This window comes from Chiloscyllium punctatum, chromosome 9 (genome assembly GCF_047496795.1).
Source record: "Chiloscyllium punctatum isolate Juve2018m chromosome 9, sChiPun1.3, whole genome shotgun sequence".
Taxonomy (NCBI): Eukaryota; Metazoa; Chordata; class Chondrichthyes; order Orectolobiformes; family Hemiscylliidae; genus Chiloscyllium; species Chiloscyllium punctatum.
This window is the reverse complement of record NC_092747.1, coordinates 128,720,322-128,740,473: the sequence shown is the minus strand read 5'-3', so window position 1 is coordinate 128,740,473 and position 20,152 is coordinate 128,720,322. Positions and strand designations below refer to the sequence as shown.

Here is a 20,152-nt window from a genome sequence, read left to right as displayed (position 1 = left end):
ACACAGACAGTTGCCCATGGCTGGAATCAAATCTGGGACCCTGGTGCTATGAGGCAGCAGTGCTAGCCACTGAGCCATCAAGACCTGCATTAATTTAGTGTCTTCACTAAATTAAGGAAGGTCATTCCCACCTGTGATAAATAGGTCTCAGCGATAGCAAGAGTGTTAGTACACTTTTGCTTGTCCATTTTATTCCTCTACTTCAGTTACATTTAAAATTCTATAACTTAGAATATTTTGAAATATTTTACCAGTCAATGTTTTGTTTCTTTTGTTCATAGATATTCCATACTCTACCTGACCCAAATGTTCCTCTTCCTCAACCTGAGCAGAGATCTGGATCGAGACGAAGCAAGGCAACTTGCCTGTCAACAGGCCCAAGAAGACCCAAAGCCATCTATAGCCCAACATTGTGTCTGGCTGATGCAGACAGTAAGCATAACATATCGATTAAACCTTTTTTGAAGCTCTTTAAAAGTTTGCATTAAAACTGGCCCCATGCTGAAACATATAAACAAAAAATTCTAAACGTTCCTGAATATCTACATTTGGAGAATGCATTGAAAAAGGTTTCTGTTTGTAAAGTGTCACTGGTCTATCAGTTTTCCTTATAAGGAAGATCATTTTCCCGATAAATTGCATGCTTCATCCTCCACATACACCAATCTAGCTGTTGTATGGAAATGTGTGCCTAGAATTGACAAAGGCTTTCACAGGATATGGACATCGCTGGCTACTTCAGCATTTATTGCCCATCCCTAATGGGGTGGTGTGCTACCTCTTGAACTGCTGTACTCCATGTGGCACAAGTCGACACACAGTGTAGACGTGGGGGTGAACCCTTCTATTAATTAAACCGAACACTCAGAAAAGCTCACCTCACAATCTGTTAAAGTATGAGTGACAGAGAACTTACAAATTCCTCTATTTAAAGAAAATATCAATTCCTTCACTCTACAAGTGAGCATTAAGCATCAACTATTTGCAACACTAAGCCCCCCTTTCTCTTAATTAGTTATTATCTGCTTCTAACTCTATAACAATATACTATCGCAATAAAAACGCTTATTAAAATTGCATCAACTTAATTTCAAAATCACACAGTGGTCATCGTCGTTGGTGTCTCTCTTCTGGTTAAAGATCTGCCTGGGTAATTGTCTTTGTTTTACTGTGAATATTTTTAATATAACAAGTTACCTTTGATAAAGAGTGTTTGGATCTCTCTCAATGACAATTACTCTCTCGATGGCAGTTACTCTGTCTAACTTTCAAACTGCCTGCCTTTTTCTATACCCTCAACACCGGACTGTCTCATTGGTTTGATGTTGGGAAAACATTAATTCAAACTTGATTGGATTTTAGTATCCTGTCATAGTTTAAATGGAAAGGTTAAATTTGAATTGTTGTCAAAACAGCAACCAACTCAGGTATCTATTTCAAATCTAAATGTTACTTATTTTCAATTTTCCAGTACGCTCTGGGACTGCTAGTTAGTCTTATGACAGGTACTTGTAAGTTCTCGGTACAAAACAGCAGTCACTCTGTTTTAAAGGTACAGTACACACGTTCAACTTCATAACAGTATAATGGGAGGGAGTTCCAGGACTTTGACCCACTGAAAGTGAAGGAATGGTGATATAGTTCCAAATCAAAATGATATGTGGCTTGTAGGGGAACTTGAAGTTAATGGTTTCCACATTTCTGCTGCTATTGTCCTTCTAGCTGGTGAGGGCAAGATAAAGTAGGTTTTCCCTCTTCTTGACTCAGTCACCACCTGTCATCAATGTCCCCTCTAAGCCATGCATTTCCAGTTTTGGATGTCACTACTGCACATGGACCTTGGAGGCTGTGCAGCTAGAAATAAAATTAGAGGGAATGCTATCTACTCTAGGTCCAGGTTAGCAGCTCTGTCCTTTCGGACTGAAACAACTCAGGCAGCCATGGTGGTATCAAATGAGTTTTTAATGATGGACAGTGAAGTACAGTATATTCTGTGCTCTTACTGCTTGCAGTGCACCCTATTTAATATGGAGGAAGAACTGATTCATCTGTGCTAGAGTAGGAGAAGGATACCGGGGATAGGTACTAATCAGCAGGAGATTCTTACCCATATTTGACCTGATGCTTTGAGACTTCATTTAGTCAGCAGTCAACGTTGTGGATGCCCAGGTCAACACTGTCCTGCAATGATGTGGCAGATTGGTGCATTGAAATGTTACATCAACAGGCTGAGTCTTCAGCAATGGTATCTAATGGTTCCACGGGCTGAATACTCACTACTCAAGCAGGTAGCTTAATAAAGGATGTTGTCTGACTTGGCAGATCTGCCTTGATTTAAAGCAGTTGATCCAATTTTCAATGGGGAGGATCCCCGGAAGCAGGACCTGGGCAGCTGCAAGAGTGGCCATGTGCTGAGGCGTGCTGTTAAAAAGGGAGTTTTCTGGGACTCTGTCTCATTTTTATTAAAAGCAGTAAGGCTTTCTCAGCCTTCCTCGCATTTCTTCACTTGCCACAACACTCCATGATCTATCATACACTTAAGTGCCAAATCATGCCCCTTTCATGCCCATTGATATAGTACACACTATCCCCATAACAATGACAAATATGAAGCTGCTGTTGGAGATAGTGTTCATCTGGAAAAATTCTTTGAAAAAGATGTGTAATTCCTAAAATCCTATAAAGGTATTAATCAGGCAGACCATAAAGTATGAACAACAGAGACTGAAGACATTCACACCTCTTAACTTTGTGACTTTAACAAAAGGGATCACAGAAAGGCCAGCATATTATAGCCACTTAAAAGTATTAATCACTTCATTTTGCAAAAGGCTTCCCTGCCTAGCTAATGCTATTATTGGTGTGAGGTATGAAATTTAAACTCTAAAGTGCCTGTATTTCTGGAGTGATTGGTGCCAGGTTGACTGAAAAAGGAAGTCTGTATTATACATAGACTTCCAAACCTTGCTGGATGATAAGTTGGCGAAGGCATTAGTGTACCAGAAGTATGTTGTATAGACAGATTGAAATGTCTGTTAGCTTGTGATACTGATTGTAGGGTAATGCTGCCATTTTGTGACCACACTATTTCAGCTACATCCTCTCTTAACCTTGTACATTTAGCAGGTAGAGAGAACACCCATTATAGAATTTAAAAAGATCATCAACTATTTTCAAACTGGATGCTAATTGATTTCTGCCAGTGCTGAATAAGCTTATAGAACTGCAAGAAGTTCTTTATAATGCTATTTAGTTCCGGTGAAGTCAACAGGAAGTGTAATCTATGTGTGGAAGCCTTTGGTTGTATCTTAGAGTGCTAAGAGAAAGTGAGGACTGCAGATGCTGGAGATCAGAGCTGAAAAATGTATTGCTGGAAAAACACAGCAGGCCAGGCAGCATCCAAGAAACAGGAGAATCGATGAGGGCTTGTGCCCAGGGCATCGATTCTCCTGCTCCTTGGATGCTGCCTGGCCTGCTGTGTTTTTCCAGCAACACATTTTTCAGCTCTTCGAGTTCTAATCAGAACACATGGAGTGCAGCAAAACAGGGAGGTAGAGCAATAGGCAGAGAAGCTTTCTCCATAAGAATAGCAACTAAGAATGAGAAAACCATTGAAAGATTGGAGGAGATTATTGCATGGTTTGACTATCGAGAACAACTTATTCGTGATAACAGTCCACAGTGTATATCATGAGTTTATTTATAGCTGAATTCGACATAAATGATTAGCGGAAAGTTTTATTCAGACAATGAAACCTTCTTTACAGGTAACTCGAAAACAAAAATTACAATCCAAAAGACTGAGCCAATTTTTGTTCATGCACTGGAAGAGAACCCACTCAACAACTGAGAGTTCTCCAGCATTGCTCACTGTAAAGCATCAGTTGCACACCACATTTGATTTGCTGAAACTACCCCTGACAAAGACATTGTTAGCATGGAACAACCGAATCATCTTTTCTAATGGGAAAACATTGATGTTTTCCAAAAACGTCAAGACATATTGGCTAGGAAGTGCACTACTGTTGAAAAGTGAGTACCTGCCATCACTATAACACAGCTTATTGAGTCTCCTACACCATACAGGCAAGAGACGATGGCGCAGACTGACTCTAGGCAAGCAGAACAAATGTGCTGAAGCCAACATTACTTGAGGATCAACAAAGAACAATGTCAAATAGAACTGCAAGGCTGCATTGTCAAGCCTGCTGCACCATTCAACACGATGATGATTGATCACTAACCTCAATTCCATCTTCTTGCCTGCTTTCCTTGATTTCCTCAGACATGAAAGATTTATCCAGTTTAGCATTAAATATTTTCATGAATGAGGTATCCATGACCTTCTGGCACAAGGAATTTCAAAGCTGCACAACCTGGTGCATTGAGGGAGATAGTAGCTGACTGGAGAATATTGTGACATTGTGCAAATCTCTGAACATTCTGTCATCTCAGGAAAATGCAATGATTGATAATGTTCCTAGGAACACAAAGTTAGTATGCAAGGACAGCAATGAAGGCCTTCATCACAAGGGGATGGAGTACAAGAATAACAATCATGCTAGAATTGTGTACCTGACTTGGAGGTGCCAGTGTTGGGCTGGGGTGGACAAAGTTAAAAATCACACAACACCGGGTTATAGTCCAACAGGTTTATTTGGAAGCACTAGCTTTTGGAGCGCCACTCCTTCTTCAGATGGTTGTCTTGATGAAGGAGCGGCACTCCGAAAGCTAATGCTCCCAGATAAGCCTCTTGGACTATAACCTGGTGTTGTGTGACTTTTTAACTTAGAATTGTTTTGGCCTTTGACACCACACCTAGGGTACTTGGTGCAGTTTTTGATTCCTAAAGCAAGATGTAGAGTGAAGGATCATTAAATTGGGAATAATCCTGGATTTAGACAATTTTTACGACCTATGATGAGACACTGAGTAAATTAGGCCTATAACTTTGGGATTAGGAGAATGAAAATGAAAGAGCCTATAAGGTCTCAGGGTTGATACTGAGAGGTTGTTTCCCTTGACTGGCGAATATAGAATATGGTCTGAGGGTAGAGGGCTAATCATAAGACGTGGAAACAAGTCAAATGGTTGTGCATTTCTGGAATTCTCTGTGCCAGTAGGTCATGGATACCTCATTCATGAAAATATTTAATGCTAAACTGGGCAAATCTTTCATGTCTGAGGAAATCAAGGGAAGCAGGCAAGAAGATGGAATTGATGTCAGTGATCAATCATAATCTTATTGAATGGTGTGGCAGGCTTGACAATTCATACAGTCTAGTTCTAATCCTATCGTTTATATTCTTATGGAAATATCCAGCTTTCCATTTTTGATAGTTTGCTATTTTGACAGGGTTATTTACTTTACCAATTGATTATTTTTTATAGTGGTTCCATCAGGAAGATTAGTATTCCTTAAAAACTGTGGATAGAGTTACATTTATTGTTGTATTGAAGTGAAGCAAAATATTACACAGTGGAAGTGTTAACTTTGACAAAAATATTCAAGTTAAAAGTGATTTGTCCTCTTCACTATTTTGATTAATAATTTTTACATCTTAAGGGGCTTATTTTCAATTCTTAACAATAAAAGTATGTCAAACTTCTCAAAACCTGGATAGAGATTTTTTATGCCTTAAACCTCATATCTGATCATATACTTGTAATTGATAGTTACCTTTTTCTATTTTCTGCAATGAAATTTGACATACTGTACATACTCTAATACTAGTTGTTCCTTTTCTCAGGTGATGCTTTCAGCAGCAGCCCAGACAGTACACCGATGGGAAGCATAGAGTCTCTGTCCTCTCATTCCTCAGAGATAAACAGTTCCTTGAAAACCGGCTCTTCTCAGCGTCATTTGCAAAGGGAGATAGGAGACAGTGGAATACCATGGGTGTCAGCACCTGCCTCACTGCCTGGACAAAAGAGCACAATTGTCTGGACGACTAGCCCAGAATCAAGTTCCAGTGAAGATACTGTCAAAACAGATGGTCAGGCAGGTTCTCAGAGTTTGTTGTCTGTCAGTAATGTAGGAAACACATCTCAGACATTCAACTTGTGCAGTGAGGGATCCTACAAATACACTGGACTTAAAAGATCAATAACAACTTCTCTAACATCTCTCCCTACAACAGATGGTAAGTGGTTAGGTTATCTTTATTATGGTTAAAATTGCTAATTTTAAAGTTTTAAAAAGGCGTTAAAGTCTTTGATTTTTTTTCCCCCAGGTACTAATACGAGAACCTTTAGCAGTTCTGTTCAAAATCTTTCTTCAGTGGATTTCAAAGATACACCCAAAACTGCGTCTAACCCAGCACTTCCTCCAAAAGTGACTATTAGACGAAGACTAGATGCATCAACAAGCAATGGCTATCAGAAACCTGGATCAGTGTAAGTACTACTTTTGTGAAAGATTCTTTACAATAGCAACTCAATTGTCTCAAGTAATAAACATCGAGGCATAGCATCGAAGGCTGAAGGGCATGTACTGTGCTGTACTGTTCTAAAGATTCACTAACGCTACACAAGTAGCCATGAGCTTGGGGACCATCATGCCAGCCAAAGCACAAACTTACATGATGAGCATGCACAGCATTTCCAGCATAGCATGGCAAAGGCATGAGTGCAGCTCTGTCATCCTTGCTCCAGAATCATCAGGACTGCCCAGAACATAATTTGACAAACCATGGTTTGACTTGGACTGTTCAGCTTCACTGTCTATTCAACCATAATTGACCAAGACATTCTCCCCTCTACCATATACATTGCCAGTAGTTATAAGGTCAGGCATTAAAATAGCTGACACAGTGCTTTAGACATAATTCGGCGATAGGAAAGTTTGTGAAAGTAACTGATTGTTTCTGAAGGTATTGTCTTGAATTTGCTATGTCAATATGTCTGGAAGTGTAGATGATTTGCTTACCTGTCTACACTAAGTCTGCAATGGGTATCTGAGTTCTAATTGCTGTGCATCAGAGTCTGTATGTTGGCGGGTAAATGCGGCAGAGGCTGCAAAGTGGATAAGCTTGACATAGAACAAGGAGGAGGAGGGCCCTTCACAGAAGGCCCAGAATATCACCCATCATTGCATCACAGAGCTGAAGGAGATCCTCTGTGTGCAAAAGAAAAATCCATAATTTCTCTCTAAGCAAAGAGGAACAGAAAGAGTGATGTATGGATTAGGCAGACTAGTGAGATTCCTGTGTTATGGGAAGCAACTTGGATTTATGGATGATCTACCTCTGGACTTCAACATGAAGTGAAACACCTGGGACTGCAACTCCATTAATGTGCAGTTGCTGTATGACCAAGCACGCATTACCATTTTGCTGGATGCCACGCTGCTGGCAGCAGTCCCAGTGCTTTCACCCTGAGGGAGTCTGTTTTTGGGCCAGCAGGAAGGTTAAGTGCGTGGCTGCTTGGAGCTGAAGGGTGTGACATGTACATGTGGCTAACCACACCCCCCCCCCACCAATCACTTTGCCACCCACTGTCTCGAGAAGAACTGTTGGACAATGAGAGCCATGCTGCTGCCAGACTGGGGGAAATGTTGCAGTGGAAGTGTAATGTCGAGGTTAGGCTCATGCTCTGAACCACACAGGTTCAAACCCAACCATGGCAGCTGTTGGAATTTAAAGTTAGTTGATAAATCTAGAATATAAACTTGCCTCTTTTACTATTAAATGGTTGTCAATTATTTAAGAAGAAAACACCTTGTTCACCATTGTTCTTCAGGAAGGAGAGTATGCATTCCTTACTTGGTTCAGCCAATGTATGACTCCAGACCGACAGCAATGTGGTTAACTCTCAACTGCCCTTGCAATGTCCTTAGCAGGCCACTAAGTTCAAAAGCAATTCAAAATGAGCAACAAATGCCTGATTTCCAGCAATGTCAATATCCCAAAAGAATAAGAACAATTATACTGTTCTTTCCGCAGCAGTGGCGGGGGCCTGGAATGCATTGCCAACAAAGGTGGTAGAGGTGGGCACAATAGCGTCACTTAAGGTGTATGTAGACAGATACATGAATGGGCAGGGAGCAGAGTGATACAGATCCTTAGAAAATAGGCAACCGGTTTAGATAGAGGATCTGGATTGGCACAGGCTTGTAGGGCTGAAAAGCCTGTTCCTGTGTTGTAAATGTCTTTGTTCTTGTCTTAAATATAAAGGGTAGATTATGTAGTGTGTTCAAACAGTTCTGATATTTAGACCTCAGTTGAGCTCTACAGTAATTTCTAGAATGTGTATCAAAGTTTGTGCTGGTATGATGCATCTTTCACAATGCTATCATGATGGGGGTGTGGCGATTGCCAATGTGCTTTGGGAGGTCACTGTAGGAGGAAGAGGAAAAAGGCAAGAAGACAGCACCAGTTCTCCTTTGTTCCAGGATGACTGTGACTAGAATGCTTCAAACTCTGCTTCCCTTCACCACCACTTAGCCACTTCCTCATCCATCTGGGAACACCTCATCAGATCATCCTTTTGGCCAAGATTTGGCCAAAGTCAGCAACACCAATCTTTCCACAGTATCTTGGTTCAATGATCTGATCAATTATACAAATTTAAATGAAGGATTCACCAATATGCCTTTCCTTAGTGTCTGTGTTGCAGAGGCTGTTGCCTGACCGAGTACTCTGTGCAGTGCTACCCAACCAACTGGAGCATGGTTGACCCTCATGTGGTCTACTGCAGATTGCCTTGTCTTCCTTGCTGAGAACTATGGATCTTGTGGACTCAACTGACAGCTGTGCCATACCGGCATGGGCAGTAAGCTGTTTTCTTTGACTGACTGACAGGCACTAGCAAATGTATAGTATGGAGTTTAGTGTTGAGAGCACAAATGCTGCTGTCCTGAGAGACGGTAGCAGGTTTGTGCTTCAGGGTGCTACAAGCACTTTCATTAGACATGCCTGACCACTCCTAATAATCTGTTGGAGCAACCTTGTAGGACTGCTTGAAAAAGCATGTCCCTTTGAGCATTGAGATGTAGTGCTGTAGTAGCAGCAATTTGAGCCTGCACTGATCTTGGAACCTCCATTTGAACATGCACCACAATATGTCAGCACCTCCTTCCTTATGGAGCCAAAAACTACTCACAACATTCCAAATGCCATCATATTCCAACATCTGCCATGTTCTCAATAAAGCTGGATGCAGCAAATTCTTACAGTTGATTTCATAATGTGCAGCAAAATGTAAGTGTTCCAGGTATACCTCCTGCTGTTCTATGTTGCTCCCTTCTGCACGAGGGAGAGAGCTAAGAATCTGAGTGATTGTGTTGTGCTGTATTTGTTAGTGTTGCTGTTATAGCAAACAATTGAAGTTAGTGAGAGATGGGTGTGAGGCTTTCATAAATTGGAAGGTGCATGAGGTTGAGGTGGAAGATCTGAATATTCATTTTCAGTCTTGACATCTAGTTAATGTGTGATGGATATGTGATAGCGGTGTGAGCATTCTGCAGTGTGGAGGTTGGAGCTGCTGTGGATGCTTATTGTTATTTTTCAATGCATTGGTCATTGAACCAGCCTGTACTGCTCACAGATCGCGGGCACATGATTGCAAGCATTGACCTACCTGATCACCTGCTCGCAATTCCTATCAGGAGATGTTTTGAAGGTCTCCTTAACTCCCCACAAAAATGTAGCCTTTCACTTCTGTTGACCTCTATCACTAAGGCATGTGCTCCTGTCAAGCTGGGAATCATCATTTTCCTGGTTCTCCATTCGATGATATATAGAACATAGAACAGTTACAGGCCCTTCAGCCCTCGATGTTGTAGCAACCTCTTATCCTACTCTAAGATCAGACTAACCTACATGCCCTTCAGTTTACTATCATCCATGTGCCTAACCAAGAGTCACTTAAATGTCCCTAATGTATCTGACTTTACTATCACTTCTGGCAGTGCATTCCACGCACCCACCACTCTCTGTAAAGAACGTATGGCTGACATCTCCCCTAAACCTTCCTCCAATCACCTTCAAATTATGCCCCCTTGTGATAGACATTTCTGCCAAAACGTCTTTGGCTACTCACTCTATCTATGCCTCTTATCATCTTGTACACCTCCATCAAGTCACCTCTCATCCTTCTTCACTCCAATGAGAAAAGCCATTCTCCCTCAACCTTACTTCATAAGCCATGCCCTCCAGGTAAATCCTCTCTAAAGCTTGTACATCCTCTCTAAAGCTTTCACATCCTTCCTATAATGAGGTGACTAGAACTGAACACAATATTCCAAGTGTGGTCTAACCAGGGCTTTATAGAGCTGCAGCATAACCTTGCGGCTCTTAAACTCAGTCCCCCAGCTGATAAAAGCCAACACACCATATGCCTTTTTAACAACCCTATCAGCTTGGGTGGCAACTTTGAGGGATCTGTGGACATGGACACCAAGATCCCTCTGTTCCCCCACACTGCCAAGAATCCTGCCTTCAACCCTGTAATCTGCATTCAAATTTGACCTTCCAAAATGAATCACTTTGCACTTTTCCAGGTTGAACTCAATCTGTCATTATCGGTCCAGCTCTGCATCTTGTCAATGTCTCATTGCAACCCACAACAGGCATCCACACTATACGCAACTCCACCAACCTTCGTGTCATAAGCAAACTTAATAACCCACCCTTCCACTTCCTCATCCAAGTCATTTATAAAAATCACAAGGAGCAGAGGTCCCAGAGCAGATCCCTGCGGAACACCACTGGTCACCGAGCTCCAAGGCTGAATACTTTCCATTTGCCACCACCCTCTGTCTTCTATGGGCCAGCCAATTCTGTATCCATACAGACAGACAGTTTCCCTGCATCCCATGCTTCCTACTTTCTGAATGAGCTTACCGTGGAGAACCTTTCAAATACCTCACTAAAATCCAGAGACACCGCAACCATTCTCTACCTTCATCAATGTGCTTTGTCACACCCTCAACTAATTCAGTAAGGTTTGTGAGACATGACTTGCCACTCACAAAGCTATGCTGACTATCTCTAATCCAGTATTCGTTTCCAAATAATCATAAATCCTGCCTTTTAGAATCGTCTCTAATAATTTGCCCACCACTGACCTAAGACTGACTAGTCTGTAATTCCCAGGGTTATCCTTATTCCCTTTCTTGAACAAGGGAATAACATTTGCCACCCTCCAATCATCTGAAACTACACCAGTGGGCAACAAGAATGCAAATATCATCGCAAAGGTGCAGCAATCTCTTCCCTCTCTTCCTGTAGTAACTTTGGTATATCCAGTCTAGCCCAGAAGATTTATCTATCCTCATGGTTTTTCAAAATTTCCAGTATATCCTCCTCCTTAACATCAACCAGTTGAGCATATCAGTGTGTTTCACACTGTCCTCACAAATGACAAGTTCCTCTCACTAGTGAATATTGAAGCAAATGACCTCCCCTACCAACTCCGACTCCAGGCTCAAGTTCCCTCCACCATCCCTAGTCGGCCCTACCCTCACTCTGGCCATGCTCTTGTTCCTTACAGAAGTGTAGAATGACTTGGGGTTTTCCTTTAATCCTATCTGCTAAAGCTTTTTTATGCCTCCTTCTAGCTCTCCTAAGTCCATTCTTCAGTTCCTTCCTGGATACCTTGTAATCCTCTCGAGCCCTGTCTGATCCTTGTCTCCTCAACCTTAAGTAAGCTTCCTTCTTTCTCTTGACTAGATGTTCCACATCTCTTGTCACCCAAGGTTCCTTTACCCTACCATCCCTTCCTTACCTCAGTGGGACAAACCTATCCAGCACTCGCAGCAAGTGCTCCCTAAACAACCTCCACATTTCTGTTGTGCATTTCCCTGAGAATATCTGTTCCCAATTTATGCTCCACAGTTCCTTGCTAATAGCATTGTAATTCCCCTTCATCCAATTAATTACCTTCTCATACCGTCTGCTCCCAGCCCTCTCCATGACTATCGTAAAGCTCAGGGAGTTGTGATCGCTATCATGGAAATGCTGTCCCACCAAGAGATCTGATACCTGACCTGGTTCGTTGCCAAGCACCAAATCCAATATTGTCTTTCTTCTAGTTGCCCTATGTACATATTGAGTCAGGAATCCTTTCTGAAGGCTGCTGTCAAAATCTGCTCCACCCAAACTATTGCACAAAGGAGGTTCCAATCAATATTGTGGAAGTGTAAGTCATATTATTGATATAAAAGCTGCATAACAGAGTAAAATAGAAGAGTTTAGTGTTGGTCTCATATTCCAGTTTTAGTGAAACAATAAACAAAACAAAATTACATCGTATGTAACCTTACAAACTGACACCTCCAATAAAACAAAATCATTCAAACAATAAACATCAACTAATAGTCAAACAGCATGTTTGTAATAGGCACTGCATCCTGACCACAGAACTCTGACGTTATGAATTAAGGAAAATCTGAAAATGTTTCAGATTAGTGTACAGCTTCAGAAATTGGGTCAGTATGAAGCAGATTCCTGATTCTCCCTCACCTTGTCCTTCACTGAGAGATTCCAGCTTTTGTATAATGGCAATCTCTTTAGCCAGCTTGCCTAATAGGAGAGAAACTGCTTTACCTCTGAAATTGAGAATTGAACTCATTGAAACATATCGGAGTTTTAAGGGACTTGGCAGGGTAAATGCTGAGAGGATGTTTCCCCTCATGGGGGAGTCTTGGACGAGAGGGGATAGTCTCAATAAAGGAAATAATTTAAGATTGAGATGAAGAATAGAATTGAAATTTATTGTCACATGTACTTTTACATGAAAAAGAAAGTGAAATGTTTTTCTATCAGAGGGTTGAGAGTCTTTGGAACTCTCTGCCACAGACAGCTATGGGAACTGAGTCCTTGTGTATATTTAAATTTGAGATGGATAGATTCTTGATCAGGAGAATTAAGGTTTACAGAGAAAGGGCAGGAAAATGGACATGATCAACCATGATCCCATTGAGTGGCAGAGCAGGTTCGAGGGGCAGAATGGCCTCCTCCTATTCCTATTTCTTACTGTCTTAAATGAATTAAATGCATACATTGAGGTGAATAAATATGATCTGATAACCATTGTAGAGATGTGGCTGCAGAATGACAAGGATTGGGTTCTGAATAAGGGCTATGTGACATTTGAAAAAGCTCAGGAAGCTGTGTAAAGGTAGAGGAATATTACTCCCAAACAAACTTGGTACAACAATTAGAGATTAACTTGGTTCAGGAAATCAGGATGCAGAATTTATCTGGGTGGAATAGAGGTATAGTATGGTAAAGAATTCACTCTTGGGAGTGATTTACAGGCCCCTCAACAGTGACCACAATTTTGGAGGAAGTATCTAAGAAGAAATGTTGAGTACTTGTGATGAAGGAATGGAAATAATTACGGATGATTTTAATTTACATATAGAGAAACCAGATGGATAATGGTAGCCTCAATGAGGAGTTCACAGAACATTTTTAAGATAATTGCAGCACATTCTGCAACTCACCAAAGTGCAGGCTATAGTAGACCTGGTATTGTGTAATGTGATAGGAGAAATTAATTACCTTGGAGTAAAGGTCTCTCTAAGTAACAGTGATAATAAAGCGATTACATTTTAGATCCAGTTTAAAAGGGAAAATAGTGGGTCTAAGACTAGTATCAAATGACTATTTATATGCCCTTAAAGTGTGCGAGTCGACTATTGTTGCAGGCAGTGCATTCCACGCCCCTACTACTCTCTGAGAAAGAAACTACCTCTGACATGTGTCCTATATCTATCACCCCTCAATTTAAAGCAATGTCCCCTTGTACTAGCCATCACCATCCAAGGAAAAAGGCTCTCCCTGTCCATCCTATCTAACCCTCTGATTATCTTATACATCTCAATTAAGTCACCTCTCAACTTACTTCTCTTCAACAAAAACAGCCTGAAGTCCCTCAGCCTCTCCTCGTGAGACCTTCCATCCATGCCAGGCAACATCCTAGTAAATCTCCTCTGCACTCTTTCCAAAGCTTCCACATCCTTCCTACAATGGGGTGATCAGAACTGTACATACTACTGCAAGTGCGGCTGGACCAGAGTTTTGTACAGCTGCAGCATGACCTCATGGTTTCGAAACTCAATCCCTCTACCAATAAAAGATACCACAACATATGCTTTCTTAACAGCCCTATCAATTAGGTGGCAACTTTCAGGGATCTGTGTACACGGGCACCGAGATCTCTCTGCTCATCCACACTACCAAGAATCTTACCATTAGCCCAGTACTCTGCATTCCTATTGTTCCTTCCAAAACGAATTACCTCACACTTCGCTGCATTAAACTCCATTTCCCAAATCTTAGCCCAGTTCTGCAGCTTATCTATGTCCTTTTGTAACCTACAAATCCTTCTGCACTGTCCACAACTCTACCAACCTTAATGGCATCTGCAAATGTACTAACCCATCCTTCTACGCCCTCATCCAGGTTGTTTATAAAAATGACAAACAGCAGTGGACATAAAACATGTCCTTGCACTCCAGGATGAATATTTCCCATCCACCACCACCCTCTGTCTTCTTTCAGCTAGCCAATTTCTGATCCAAGCCACTAAATCACCCTCAATCCCATGCCTCTGCACTATGTACAATAGCCTACCGTGGGGAACCTTATCAAACGCCTTACTGAAATCCACATACACTGCATCAAAGGCTTTACCCTCATCCACCTGTTTGGTCACCTTCTCAAAGAACTCATAAGGTTTGTGACGCATGACCTACCCTTCACAAAACCATGTTGAAAATCCATAATCAATTTATTCCTTTCTAGATGATTATAAATCGTATCTTTTATAGCCCTTTCCAACACTTTACCCACAACCGAAGTAAGGCTCACTGTTGTATAATTACCAGGATTGCCTCTACTCCCCTTCTCGATCAAGTGAACATTTGCTACCTTCCAGTCTTCTGGCACCAATCCTGACAACATAAAGATCAAAGCCAAAGGCTCAGCAATCTCCACCTTGGCTTCCCAGAGAATCCTTGGATAAATCCCATCCGGCCCAGGTGACTTATCTATCTTTACACTTTCCAGAATTAGTGACACATCCTCCTTGTGAAACTCAATCCTATCTAGTCTAGTAGTCTGTATCTCAGTACTTTCTTCTACAACATTGTCTTCTTCTCATGTAAATACTGACAAAAAGTATTCATTTAGCACTTCCCCTATCTTCTTTGACTCCACGCACTTCCCACTACTATCCTTGATTGGCCCTAATCTTACTCTAGTCATTCTTTTATTTCTGCTATTCATATAGAAAGCTTTAGGGTTTTCCTTGATCCTATCTGCCAACAACTTCTCGTGTCCCCTCCTCGCTCGTCTTAACTCTTTCTTTAGGTCTTTCCTGGCTAACTTGTAACTCTCAAGCATCCTAACTGAGCCATCACATCTCATCCTAATGTAAGCTTTCTTCTTCCTCTTGATAAGCGATCCAATTTCCTTAGTAAACCACGGCTCTCACACTCGACCACTTCCTCCCTGCCTGCCCGGTACATACTTATCAAGGACACACAGTAGCTGTTCCTTGAATAAGCTCCACATTTCAATTGTGCTGTTCCCCTGCAGTTTCCTTCCCCATCCTATGCATCCTAACTCTTGCCTAATCATATCATAATTACCTTTCCCCCCAGCTGTAACTCTTGCCTTGCGGTGCAACCTATTCCTTTCCATTGCCAAAGTACACATAACTGAATTGTGGTCAATATCACCAAAGTGGTTACCTACCTCCAAATCTAACACCTAGCTGGGTTCATTACCAAATCTAATGTGGCCTTGCCTCTTGTTGGCCTGTCTACATACTGAGTCAGGAAACGTTCCTGCACACGTTGGCCAAAAACTGACCCACCTAAAGTGCTTGAACTATGGTATTTTCAGTCAATATTTGGAAAGTTAAAGTCCCCTCTAACAATGACCCTATCACTCTCGCTCCTATCGAGATTTGTTTTTGATATCCTATCCTCTACATCTCTGGAACGGTTCGGAGCCTATAGAAAACTCCCAACAGGATGACTTCTCCTTTCCTGTTTCTAACCTCACCCATATTATCTCAGTAGATGAGTCCTCAAAGTTCTTTCTGCAAGCGTAATCCTGTCCTTGACTATTAACGCCATTCCCCTCTTTTTACCATCTTTTCTGTTCTTACTGAAACATCTAAACCTGGAATCTGCAACAACCATTCCTGTCCCTGCTCTACCCATGTTGAAGCCCCAGATACCGATCCATGCTGCAAGTTCATTCACCTTATTCCAGATGCTCCTGGCATTGGAGTAGACACATTTCAAACTAACTTCTTGTTTGCCAGTGCACTCTTGTGACCTTGAAACCTTATTTCGGACCTCACTACTCTCAACCTCCTGTATACTCAAACTACAATTTGGGTTCTCAACCCCTGCTGAGTTAATTTAAACCCACCTCATGAGCATTAGCAAATATCCAACCCAGGATATTGGTACCCCCCTGGTTCAGGTGAAGACCATCCTGTTTGTAGAAGTCCCACCTACCGCAGAATGAGCCCCAATTAATCAGGTATCTGAAACCTTCCATCCTGCACTATCCCATTAGCCATGTGTTCAACTCCTGCCTCTCCCTATTCTTCGCCTCGCTAACATGTGGCACAGACAACAAACCAGAGATGATAACTTGTTTGTTCTAGCTCTAATCTTCCACCCTAGCACCCTGAATTTCTGGCTTAAATCTCATCACTCTTCTGAATTAAGTTGTTGTTGCCCATGTGGACTTGGGGATGCTCCCCCTCGCCCTTAAGGATCCTGAAAACACAATCAGAGACATCACAAACCCTGGCACCTAGGAGGCAACACACCAACCGTGGGTCTGTCTCATTCCCACAGAACGAGAATTGTCTTTAGTCAATGCTATTCACTCTAAGTGTTACCAAGAAATCAGGTTACAAGTTTGTTGACTGAGCTGGTGGATTTGTTCTCAGACATTTACCAACCTCTCAGAAATGGAACTGGAAGTCAGATAAATAGCAAACGTTACAGAACACTAGCGCTTCATCAGCGGCTCACTGATGATGTTACCTAGCATGGTAACGAAACGTTTGAGAACAAATCTACCACCTCAATGAGCAAACGTACAACCTGAACCTCAACTTCAGCTACAAATCTTCTTCAAAATCTCACTTACCGAGAAATAGTTGAAGGTGCTGGATGCTGCAAAGGCTATGGTTCTGACAACATTCCACCAATAATATCGAAAATTTATGCTTCAGTAGTAGTTGTATCCCTAGCCAAGCTGTTCCAGGACAGCTACAACACTGGTAGCTGCCTGGCAATGTCTTAAATTACCCAGATATGTCCTGTGCACAAGCATTAACTTTGTTTCTTTCTCCACAGAAGTTGCCTGTTGATTCTGCTGAATTTCTACATAATTATTTCTTTGATCTCCATTAAATTTGGTTTGGATCAGCACAAGGATCTCGGAGATGCTTGTCAGGACATGCAGACATTTAATTCTATATATCAACATATTCGTTAGATAAACCGCTTACTAACTTAGCACAATTTGATTGCCTGTATTCCCTTTCATTAAAAAAAAGAAAATAACCATATGCTGAGGAACAATTGCAGTTCTCTATCTCACTTCATGTATCTCCTGGTTGTGTAGTTTATGAAATGACAGCTGTCACAATGAAGAGACTTGTAAAAAGTGCTCACTTGTTCTTCGTGAACTGACAAAATTAATTAAAAATAAGGACATCGTCCAACGCCAGCTGAACAAATATTTGTTGAAAATAAATGAAGAAAAACTGTCACAAGCCGCAGAGGATAAAAGCTTTCAACAAAATAGTGTATAATTCATTGGTATTGCTTTAATAACATAATTTCATCCCTCTAATCTACTCCAGCATGGCTTCAAAATACTACAGAACAATTACAGAAGTTTGAATTTCATATTAATGTAGAAGCGCTCACAAAGTGAGGGGCTGAGATGAAATGGGCTGGCTCGAGGAGCAAGGGTTGAGAGGAAAAGAATAAAATTAAAAATAGCAGATATCATGCCAAGTGAAAATACAAAGAGGTCTTGTAATGTGCAGTTGCACAATTACAGAAAATATTTTGCAGCATTATTATATCAAGGAATGTGTCTGCTTTTTGTAGTTTACATGGAAGTAAATGCATCAAAGCTGTATGAAGAGTGAATTTTGATGAAATCAGTCATTTCAAAAACCAATTTCTTGATATATTGAATTATTTTCTCCCTCTAGAGTTGCATCCAGAGCTCAGTTATTTGAAAATATTGGTACTGCTAAACCAAGTTCATCCAAATGGTAAGTGAACAACTTTATATGTTCTAAGTCCTTATTTCTATCACATTGTTAACATTTGCACTTTGTTCCAGAGTTTTCAGATATTACTGTCATTACTTTGAGTCATTTGAAATGCCAGGTATCCTAATAATTAGTTGCTAACTGATTCTTAGGGAACATCCAGTTAATTACTGATACAAAGGCAAACACCAAGCGTGTTTGATCACATATTTCATTCTACTTCTTCGCTGAGAACTAAGAGCATATTTTGCTAAATATGTAAGCTGACATGTAACCAATTGGAGAAAAAATGTAACTAAGTACTACTCAGTGGTGGACATACCAAACATTATTAGAACAAAGGAGGAGAACGTGAGGACTGCAGATGTTGGAGATCAGAGCTGAAAAATATGTTACTCGAAAAGCGCAGCAGGTCAGGCAGCATCCAAGGAGCAGGAGAATCAACGTTTTGGGCATAAGCCTGAAAAAGGGCTTGTGCCCGAAACGTCGATTCTCCTGCTCCTTGGATGCTGCCTGACCTGCTGCGCTTTTCCAGCAACACATTTTTCAGCATTATTAGAACAAATCCAGATATACTGAGAAAATTTGAAGTTCACCTTTGTTTGCAGCTTGCTTATCTAGCCAATTCACAACTAAGGTTCTCTAGCTAATTCAACTCAGTAATGTTCAGTTTGATATTCATCACTGAAGAAATCAAAATTATATTTAAATGTATGCAAATAATAGCACATAATGTGTTACCACCCAGGTTAGAAGTGTGCATTGTTTCCTTTTCTAGTCTCATTTCTCCACTGGTTATAAGTTTTAAATGTAACGAGTCAATATCACGCGGAAAATTTGCTAATGCTGTACGGGTGGGTTTAAACAAATTCAGCAGGGGGATGGGAACCGAAGCTGTAGTTCGAGTATACGGGAGGATGACAGTAGTGAAGTCAGAACTAAGTTTTCAAGATCGCAAGAAGGCACCGGCAAGCAGGAAGGTGGTTTGAAGTGTGTCTACTTCAATGCCAGGATCATCCGGAATAAGGTGGGTGAACTTGCAGCATGGGTTAGTACCTGGGACTTCGATATTGTGACCATTTCAGAGTCATGGAAAGAGCAGGGACAGGAATGGTTGTTGCTGGTTCCGGGATTTAGATGTTTCAGTAAGAATGGAGAAGATGGTAAAAGAGGGGGTGGTGTGGCATTGTTAGTCAAGGACAGTATTATGGTTGGGAAAGGATGTTTGAGGATTCATTTACTGAGGTAGTATGGGCTGAGATTAGAAACAGGAAAGGATAGGTTACACTGGGAGTTTTCTATTGGCCTCCATATAATTCCAGAGATGTAGAGGATAGGATAGCAAAGATGATCCGTGATAGGAGCGAGAGTGACAGGGTAGATGTTATGGGGGCCTTTAACTTTCCACACATGGACAGGGAATAATATGATTCATCATCCAATATGTGCAGGAGAGTCTTCTGACACAGTGTGTAGACAGGCCAACAAAGGGGCGAGGCCACATTGGATTTGGTACTGGGTAAAGAACCCAGCCAGGTGTTAGATTTGGGGGTAGGAGAGCACTTTGCTGATAGTGACCACAATTTGGTTATGTTAGCTTTAGTGATGGATAGATATATACTGCAGGGCAAGAGCTATAACTGGGGGAAAGGCAATTCCAATGCAGTTAGGCAAGATTTAGCAAGCATACGATGGGGTGGGAAACTGCAGGGGATGAGCACATGCGAAATGTGGAGCTTATTCAAGGACCAGCTACTGAGTGTCCTTGATAAGTATGAACCTAACAGGCAGGGAGGAAGTTAATGAGTGTGGAAACTGTGGTTTACTAAGGAAGTTGAATCTCTTATCAAGAGGAGGAAGAAGAAGGCCTTATGTTAGG

At 41.4% G+C, this 20,152-nt stretch overlaps 1 protein-coding gene across 3 annotated transcripts in view; it reads left to right on the top strand.

The window, feature by feature from the left end:
* Positions 1 to 20,152, top strand: part of arhgap42a (Rho GTPase activating protein 42a) — a 335,015-nt gene that overhangs the window by 301,737 nt on the left and 13,126 nt on the right. For all 3 annotated transcript variants that reach the window (XM_072578263.1, XM_072578262.1, XM_072578264.1), the window contains exons 19-22: positions 282 to 432; positions 5,751 to 6,143; positions 6,234 to 6,396; positions 18,211 to 18,273. In XM_072578263.1, coding sequence (XP_072434364.1) covers positions 282 to 432; positions 5,751 to 6,143; positions 6,234 to 6,396; positions 18,211 to 18,273 — 770 coding nt within the window. The remainder of the gene's footprint in view (positions 1 to 281; positions 433 to 5,750; positions 6,144 to 6,233; positions 6,397 to 18,210; positions 18,274 to 20,152) is intronic.